This window comes from Python bivittatus, unplaced genomic scaffold, assembly GCF_059951505.1.
Source record: "Python bivittatus isolate LINGU-HERP-01145 unplaced genomic scaffold, Pbiv_v1 ctg000520_np1212, whole genome shotgun sequence".
NCBI classification, from domain to species: domain Eukaryota; kingdom Metazoa; phylum Chordata; class Lepidosauria; order Squamata; family Pythonidae; genus Python; species Python bivittatus.
In genome coordinates this window covers 1,416,143-1,425,393 of record NW_028277080.1, presented here as the reverse complement: position 1 = coordinate 1,425,393, position 9,251 = coordinate 1,416,143, and the positions used below count along the sequence as shown (strand labels likewise).

The window sequence follows — 9,251 nt, the reverse complement described above, 5'->3', positions numbered from 1 at the left end:
CATTGATATATTGTTTCTGCATTATTATTTGTACTGTGATATGGAAACTGATTTAATTAGATTGTGAAAGCATAAAAGAGAAATGTGCTGTTGATAAAGTAGCCCAGCCTGGACAGATGTGATTTCCAGAAGAACAGCATATTAAGACAAGTAAAATGTGTATAGACATAATTCTGCTGTTTTCATAAGTCAGGGATGGGATACAGTTATTGTATGAGATCTGGATATTTTCTGTATCCCCTTGTCACCATTCAGTGGTAATATTAAAGGTGTGAGAATATGTTGGGATTATTCAACAACAATTGAAGGGCTATGTCCCCACTATATTTTGCATGGGATTCATGCTCCCTAATGTTTCCCTTATTGATAAATTGAATATATATAGTTTTATCAGGAAAACTAATAATTTTAGTTCCTGTAATTTAGCAGAGACAACAGCGTGGTAACATCTTAAACTTAACAAATGTATTGTGGCATAAATTCCTCTTCCCTGGTTTGGTTCCTTCTAGGGCCTATAGTCTAATCTATGCTGGCTTTACATTCTGGTAGTTGTGAGCTGAGCATTTCTAGCACCAAGTTGAGGAAGGCTGATATTAGTTTTCACACACTAGAATCCTTTTCATCAGTGCATCCAGATGTTACCCTTAGATGGTCCCAGAGAGGAGAAATAGTATATCATGGAGTTAGATGATGATGAATGCAAAAATACAATTAAGACAATTAAATTAAAGGTTAAATATATGTAAAAGGAGCAGGGAGACCAATCTGAAACCCATTTAAAAGTAACTGAGTTGTTAGCTGAATATTTAGCATATTGTCATTTCCCTCCTGTACCTTTATAAAGTCTGCCAAATATTTCACTCATCCAGTAAAGTAGTCTGTAGTCTAGAAAAGCTTATGCCATAATAAATTTGCTGACCATTCAAAGGGCATAGGATCCTCCTCCTCCTCCTTTACTTCAAGAAACCAAATTGATCATTCCTTTGCTAATTAGTATTTCCAAAGCCAGCCTCAAAGTATATAAAATCTGTTAGGTTTCCTCACTCACTTCCTTGGAAAGATGTCAGCTGACTGGCACAGATCTGGAAACAGACACAATCAAGGCCAGTGGGATAGTTTTCTGCCAGTTTGAGAATGGGTGGAGAAAGCTTCATTATCTCTCACCCCAACCTATCTCATAGGATTGTATTTCTGGGGAAAAACGAATGCCACTTTCAGCTCCTGTACGAAAGGCAGGATATCATTCAAACCAACACGTTTTGTAACTGTGTGCAACAATTGTCTACCAGTTCCTTTTCTGTTCTTAAAAAAAGTATGGATTTTACAAAGGCAATTACCCAGAAGTTAGGAAATCACAGGGAAATTGCTATTGCAGTCCTAACGGCCTCCCCGAAGCATGTTTTTTATTTTTTAAGTGGGGTAGTTATCTGCCAGCTCATAATCCAGTACAAATGGATCATCACATTCAAATGCAAATTATTCCATTGTGCATTTATTTTACTCTACTCTGAAACCAACCTGGTAAAAATTGGCAATCAGTGTTGTGAAAAAAGAAAAGCTAAGAGAAATAATATCTTTAAAAAAGAAAAGAAAAAAGAAAAAAACCAAAAGAGGCTCTTCCTGACTAATGAGAATTTCTGAACAGGCGGTGGAAACCCCACTTCCTTTCTTGGGTGTAAGAAGTTGCTGCTTTGCTCCTATGCTGTTTATGGTAAAGCAAGACAACAATGTTCTTTGGCTGGAGGGTGATTACTCTTTGCTTTCTGCTTCTCTGTGATGTGCCCAACTCTTCAGCTGGTAAGATCAGGAACTAACTTGAATATTCTGCTGTAGTGTTTGCATAACAGAGGGAATGGTGATCTTCCTAAAATCCAGAATGCTGTTTAATATTGGGTGGATTCTGACCTTATGATAGCAAGCAGTTGAATAATTCTGTTTTCAAAGACAGCTCTTGCAAGATGTCCTTGTAACAGGTGGACTTGGGTTTTTCAAATATTTTATTTTAAAAGAGTATGACAGCTTGATGAGCATCTTGGGACATAGGAGACTGCCAGCTAGAAGGCTCTCGTTCATATTGCTGTGCTGTCATTATTTATTATTGTGATAGACAATTCTTTCTTTCAGAGGAGCTCAGCATTTTGTTTTTATTGCTCATTTTGTACAATCATCAGCAAAACCAATTAAATAAACCATCAGATGAAAAAGCAGAGGCATGAAGTTTAAAAATCATCTGCTGTTTGACAAATCGTTATCTCGCTTCCTTCCGTTCTAGTTTTTGTTTAATGTGCACAAGAAATGAAGGTACATTAGAAATAGAACATAACACTGCCATTCATGTTGTTTTAGATGTTAGGAAGGAACATTTACTATGTCGCCATAAATGACATTTTCCAGATGAAGAGGAACCGAAATAAATGCTGATGCAAATTGATACTTGAGTGAGCCACCCACTAAATTCTTTAACTTAATATTTTCGGTGGCACCGTATGTTTTACTGGTAGCAAATAGCAAGACAGGCAGATTAAGTGGCTTGCTTATGGTCTAACACTGGCTGTGCTCACAGGGCACACTGAACCACGAAGTAGCCAACTACATTTTAGCTTAAGGTGCTATTTTAACTTAGCAAAAGTAATTACTGTAGTTTGTGGCTGAGTGCTTTGTGCAAAACCAGGCAATAGATTCCATTCAGTAAATCATGGGTTACTATTTTCTGCAAACACAGCCACAAAGTATATAAGGCAAAGATAAAACTGAAACATTGACCCATAATTTGTTTGTAAATTTCCTCAAATTTTCTTTCCACAGTCCTCCTACTATTAATTTTTGCCATTGCCCATACAATGCAAGGGCTGGAAGGAAATGTGGAGATCATGCAGTCCAACCCCCTGCCTAGTGCAGGAAATCACCACAACCCAACAGACAGCCATTTGGCCTCTGTTTAAACACCTGCAGGGAAGGAGAGTCCCACTTTTCAAGGCAGTCTAGAGAAGGGTTAGAACTTTTCAAAGCACATGGGGATTGGAGAAGATTTAGTTTCTGGGCTTCTCAAGAGCAGGTTGGAGACTCCATGTGCATTAAATGCCAAAAATGTATTGAATATCTCATCACATTTGGACTTCTGTTCCAATTCTTGGCTTGCCGTATGTCACTTGGAGTTTACAAGGAGGGCATGTCCTTGCAATTAATCCCTAAGATTTAGGATTTCTGGAAGTGTATGAGATGACACCATGCGCCCTATATATGTGTGTGTGGGGTGGGTGGGTGGGTGGATGTGTGTATGTCTTGAATTAAAAAATATGTTCTATCAAAAGAAATAAATCTTCTGATAGAATATATTTCTTCCCAGGCTGAGAGTTTAAAATATAGATAAGTCCCCAGTTTAAAGACAAGTTCTGTTCCCAAGGTGTGTCCTTAAATTGAATTTGTATGTAAGCCAGAACAGTATTATTGTATAATCCTGTATAAGTAATATTGTGTAATGAACTCGAACCGTTGTATAGTTAACTCAAATTTTGCTGCAATAGGCTCCATTCTTAACTATGGGTTGGCTATAAACCAGTCATTCTTAACTGGGGACTCCCTGTAATTGTCCCTTTGTAAATTGTTATTCTTGCACAGATGCCCCCGGGCAGTTGCCCAATTCATCGATTCAACCTGGATCTCTTGTCCCTGTAAAGACAAATGACCCCACAGTTCAAAGAGCTGCTAGGCTTGGGGTTTATAAATACAACAACAGTTCAAATGATCTCTTTTTGTTCAAAGAATCTCACATCAATAAAGCCACGATGCAGGTAAGTACTGCCTGATTCTTCTGGCAATAAATGCAATGAATTCTTTTGCTGACTAAAAATGCAAAACATAATCTTTTTGCGCCTATCACTGTGGGAGGGTTATTATTTTTTTCTTTGAGAAATGGTACAGACCACTGACCAGGAGACCAGTGTTGCCTTTCCTATGTTTCCAATGCAGAAAAGGCTTAACAAACTTATCTCTTAACTTCAAACTTAACCTGATCACTAAACATATTCTATGCTATGAACCTAAATCCTAAAGAGTCCTATGAACAGTTCTTTTCTCCTTTGTTGCCTGGGCTGTGACAAATTTTTTAGCCACCTTGAAGTTACTTGGCTTCTGTTGCTTCCAGCTGCTGTTCTGAGCTGCAGCTGAAGCCTTGGTTTTGCAGTCTTCCAGTCTGGGGGAAAAGGGAAGGTATCTTACCAGCAGCTCTGCTTCCCCTTTCAGTTCTTCCACTGGTGGTACGCTGGAAACCACCCCAGCTCCTTCTTTACCACCAGGTGCCTGCCCTTTATCCTGGCAGCTGCTCCAGCCTCTCGCCTGCATCTTCTTCCTGCCCTCCTCTCCCACCCAAGAATCTCCTTCCAACAGACTCCCCCATGCTCAGATGCCATCAGCCTCTTCCTTTTGTCATTGGAGCCCCAGGCACCGTCCAGTGCTCCTCCTGAGGTCTTAGAGTCCCTGGGGAAGGAGGGAACCCACAAAGGGAAGGAAGGACTGGTGTCCACTGCTTCAGAACTCTCCTTGCACACACGCCAAGATGGAAGTTTCCCTTCAAACCACTCTTGCTTCCGTCTTTCGCTGTGTATTTCTTTCAGACTTTTTGAAACCTAAAGGAATAAGCTGAGCTATTGTTTGTCTTGGTCCAGCAGCTGCCACAGCTGAGTTGATGGCCATATAAACCCAGATAGATGGTAGCCATACTTTTTGATTGTTGTCGCTTCAGGTGGATGTGAAACCAGAAACTTGTTCCAAAGTTCTCCAATGCCTGGCTAGATTACTGTTTTTAGAAAATGGGAAATGGACCTAATATAAACAAGAATTTGTTTTCTAGTATTATAGCCTCTGTCCTTTGTAATTATTATTTTAAAAATAATTGCACAAATTATTTATTTGGGGATCGTCCTGTGAACAGTAGGATGTGTATACTCAGCTGCCTCCAGTTTCCCCACCATTTTTTCCAACTCTTTGACCTCTCAGCCTCTGTTCTCTTTACTTTGTCCATTCTGGGTGCTCTTTAATAATATGGAAACTGATTTCTTTAGATTGTGAAAGGAGTGAAATACAGACTGGATGTCGATATCCGCCGGACTGTATGCAGCAAAAGAATACCGCATCCCAACTTGGACAGATGTGATTTCCAGAAGAACAAGATACTGAGAAAAGTATATGTTTAGACTTCTCTGTGCTGTTCTAAGAAATCGGGGTGGGTAGGGCTACCAGATCTGGACTTGGAAGATCTGAACAACCACTAGATGGCAGCAAAGAGCAATCGTTTTCTATCTTTCTCTTTATTGCCTTCTACCAATTGTCTGGATTTTTGCAGAAGAGAACTGCAGCAACAACTGAAGAGCTACTTCTGCACAATAAGTTCATTTTGCATGGGATTCACACTAATAGTTTGAAGATGCATGGCTTTTATCAGTGTCAACTAATAATTCTAGTTCTTGCCATTTAGCAGAAACAACAGTGTTGCTCAATCTCCTACTAAATTCTTCACTAGAATGGCCTTGAAGCCTCTTACGTTGTTAGAGCAGCGTAAGAAAACATGAGAAACTCACTGCTTCTCTTTCTTATATCTGCATTGTCCAAGTTTCGGGGAGCTGTGTTGCTTCTAAGATGGATAGGTTTGCTGTGTGAACTCAGACAATTGTCCCAAGTTCTCCAAGTAAAGCAAAGAGTGGTTTCATGCAACAGTTCTGAATTTCCCACCTTGGAGGGAAGCTAAATGGAAAATTGGGGAGCATCATTAAAAAAATAAATAAAACAACAAACTTGGATGAACAGCTGTTAGGTAAGTCAGCATCAGAGAAAACCACAATAAAGGTAGTCCTTGGTTAACAATAGTAACTGGGACTGGCAACTCCATCACTAAGCAATGCGGTCATAGAGTGGAAAATCAGGTGACCGTGTCAACTAACAAGCGTAGTTCCGGCACTTCCAGTTGCCATCATTAAGCAAATACTGCATGGTCATTAATCAAGGATGTCTTGACTTGTGACTTCCTGCCGACTTCTCCATTGACTTTGCTTATGGGAAGCTAGTAGGGAAGTTTGCAAATATTGATCATGTGACTGTGGGATGCTGCAATGGTCTGAAATGTGGGCTGGTTGCCAAGTGCCTGAATCGTGATCTTATGACTGTGGGGGAGGACTGCTTTGTAAGTCCCTTCGTTCAGTGCCATTGTAACTCTGAATAGTCGCTGAATGAGTGGTTGGTAAGTGAGGACTATCTATATGGGGAGAACATCAGAGAAGGCTTTTTGCTGAGGCCTCTTCAGCTTTGGAACTACTTCTGACTGCAATGTCCTGTCACTGCAGTGGAAGGAATTAAATTGTGTTCATTTGTACAAAAGGAAGATTAACCAAACTGTTTCTGCAGGGGATATCCTTCTAACATATATTAGAAGGATTGTACAGTACTAATATTTATTTATTATTGTACAATATTTATTATTTAATTTATATGCCGCCTGACTCCCAATGACTCTTGGAATAAATTAGGTGGAAAAATTCCTTTGAAAGCTGACATTTCCTAAGCCGAGACATTGCAATAAGTCATTATCACATTGGATAGATGACTGCTATGGTGACTGCAAAAATGCAACATCTTCTTTTCTAATATTTTTAATACCTGATGACAGAATTGTTAAGGGGTCAAGGCAGTTTTCTGGCTTTTCTCTTTAGCCTGATTTAATCCTTTTATCTGTTCTTTTTTTCCTCAGATATTCACATGCTATTTTGAAATCTGGTTTATCCCTTGGGAGCAGAAAGTCCATGTCTCCATCGTCATCTGCCACTTACCTCTCTCTAATAAAGTCTATTGATGTTGCATGTTAATTTTTTATCAACTGGTACACCACAACTTGTCCATAAAGACACTGGACTGCAAACAGTTGTGGGTTCTTTTGCTTTTCTTTGCATATATTTTAATGGAGAGTGACAATTGTATATATGATCATCCTTTTCCCACCTGTCTTGCTGTGGAGAAAGTATCAGTAAGTCCTTGTTGTGCACAATGTGTCCTGGCTTTCATGCCTCAGAAACAGATCCGATAAGGGATCCAAGGAGGGAGGTCCAAGGAGGGCAAGTGACAAAAACAGTTTCATGCCATCAGCTCCACCCCTTTTGTAGAGGCACCATGATGATGCATGCAGGTACCAAAGGGGAGCACATGTAACACAAAAGAACGAGGCTGCTTTGGTCATCTTGATGAAAGCGTCAGATCTTACAGATGCCTCTGAGACAAGATGGAATCAGTAGATCAGTTGTGGTAGAACAAATACAGACATTATATAGCAGGGTTCCTCAACCTCAGCAATTTTAAGATGGGTGGACTTCAACTCCTAGAATTCCACCCATCTTAAAGTTGCTAAGGTTGAGGAACCCTGTTAAAGGTTGAGGAACCCTGTTATATAGGGCTAATGCACACATAACAAAGAAGATAAGGATGTAGATAGGACATTGGATCAAGCACAACACTGCAGGATTACTGATACACACTGAAGCGGTGGGAGGACCTGCAAAGGGAAACAAGAATGAATGACACTGTGGTGTGTGGTGATAAGGAGCTATAAAACAAGAGCTGCTGTCAGCATGCCAACAGCCTCTTCCTTTGCAAGAATCACCAGGAGACTGGATTCAAGTCATTCAGAGAGCTTATCTCAAGCACAAATAGTGCGTCAATCTTCTCTCAAATTGTGTCTTCCTGATGTGTCCCAACTATAACTTCCCACAATTCCCAGCCAGCATGAAGCTGAGGTTGCTGCAAATTGTAATGCTGTGTGTTTAGAGCAGGGTTCCTCAACCTTGGCCACTTGAAGATGTGTGGACTTCAACTCCAGTGGCTGGAGAATTCTGGGAGTTGAAGTCCACACATCTTCAAGTGGCCAAGGTTGAGGAACCCTGGTTTAGAGGATGTAAAAATGGGGAAGGCTGATCAGTCTGCTGCTAAGACTTGTTGTTACTGTCACTCTTCCATGCTTTTTATCTCACTATAGCTGGTAAACAACATAATTAGATTGTGGTGTCAAGCCTATGGTTTCTACTACTCTTTGGAAAAACGAGTGAATAAAATATTATCTAACTAAATTTGACAAAAAGCTCCTCTGCAATCCCTTGTTTTCTGTATTGTTCACAATTTAATCAGTGGAGACACTCTCATCAGATCCTGTTCCCTATAGATCCTGTTCTCGATAGTTAGATATGGTTTAAGATTCTCCTCTCTTTAATGTATGCAATAATCTTCACTGATTAAGAAGCCAAAAAGACATGTGTTCGTCAAGTAATTGTTATGTATATAGTTCTGTGAAAAAGAAATTGCCCTTTTTTTAAAATTTGCAAATGTTTGCCACTAAATACCATTAGAGAACTTCGTGTGGATCCTACTGATACATAAATGGAGTCTGAATGAACAAGCAAAGTTTGGTACTTATTCCTTTTATTTCAAAAACAAAGTCATCCAGCAATGGCAAAGATATTAAAAAATCAGAAAATCCAAAAGGGGACAAATATTTTAATAGAGAACTATAAAATCTATATTTTGAATTACATGTATGTTTAACAGCTGCAGTTAAATGGCTGGCTGGTCATTGTGTGATTCTAAAAAAGTCACATATGCTCATTTATACAAAGGTGAATTAGTGACATTTTCCATTCTATTTTTAAAATGTGTATCTAGCTTTTCTATCAAAAATAATGCTCATGTATATTTGGCCTTTGAATTGGTTTTGATTCCTGGCAACTTTATGGACTAGTCCCTGTAGTTTTCTTGACAAGTTTTTCAGAAGTGGTTTGGGCTGCGAGAGAGAGCCTGGCTGTGTGCCTAAGGTGGGGCTAGAACTCACGGTCTCCTTGAGCTACTCTACCAAACTGGTTTTCATAAATAAAATGCAAATACTACAGTGAACAAATAAGGGCATTTGAAGTCTAATTCATCAATAAGCTAGATGTATTCCTGAAGCTACTCTGAAGCATAATGCAGCCCAGTAGGGTGAAATGAAATGGAAGCGCTTGTTTCTCTCCAGCTCTGGAGCCACTGGGTTTGGAGCCCCACCTACCACTGTTATGCTTCTGGAGAGTTTCCAAGATTAGGATTTCCTGATCTTCAAAAGAGTATTCCAAGTTTGGAGGCGGACACAGAAATAGCAGTCACTCCAAGCCGCACTGATAGATTCAGAGGTCATAAGCAGCAGAAGAAAAAATGATTTCTGCTATGGAAGTAGCCTGGCTTTTCAT

General features: G+C 39.7%; 1 protein-coding gene across 1 annotated transcript; it reads left to right on the top strand.

Annotated features, from left to right (window-relative positions):
* Positions 1 to 372: 372 nt before the first annotated feature.
* Positions 373 to 8,116, top strand: CST7 (cystatin F). Its single transcript, XM_007427879.4, has 5 exons — positions 373 to 1,797; positions 3,619 to 3,791; positions 5,061 to 5,180; positions 6,740 to 7,800; positions 7,909 to 8,116. The coding sequence occupies exons 1-4, from the start codon at positions 1,728 to 1,730 to the stop codon at positions 6,839 to 6,841; spliced, it is 465 nt and encodes a 154-aa protein (XP_007427941.1). The 5' UTR covers positions 373 to 1,727; the 3' UTR covers positions 6,842 to 7,800; positions 7,909 to 8,116.
* Positions 8,117 to 9,251: the final 1,135 nt, after the last annotated feature.

What these genes read in the sequence shown, in the direction of transcription:
- CST7 (XM_007427879.4), top strand. Translation starts at nt 1,728, where the DNA reads ATGTTCTTTGGCTGGAGGGTGATTACTCTTTGCTTTCTGCTTCTCTGT. An exon ending in TCAATAAAGCCACGATGCAG is followed by an intron (nt 3,792 to 5,060) that starts GTAAGTACTGCC and finishes TGATTTCTTTAG; the next exon opens with ATTGTGAAAGGAGTGAAATA. An exon ending in AGAACAAGATACTGAGAAAA is followed by an intron (nt 5,181 to 6,739) that starts GTATATGTTTAG and finishes TTTTTTCCTCAG; the next exon opens with ATATTCACATGCTATTTTGA.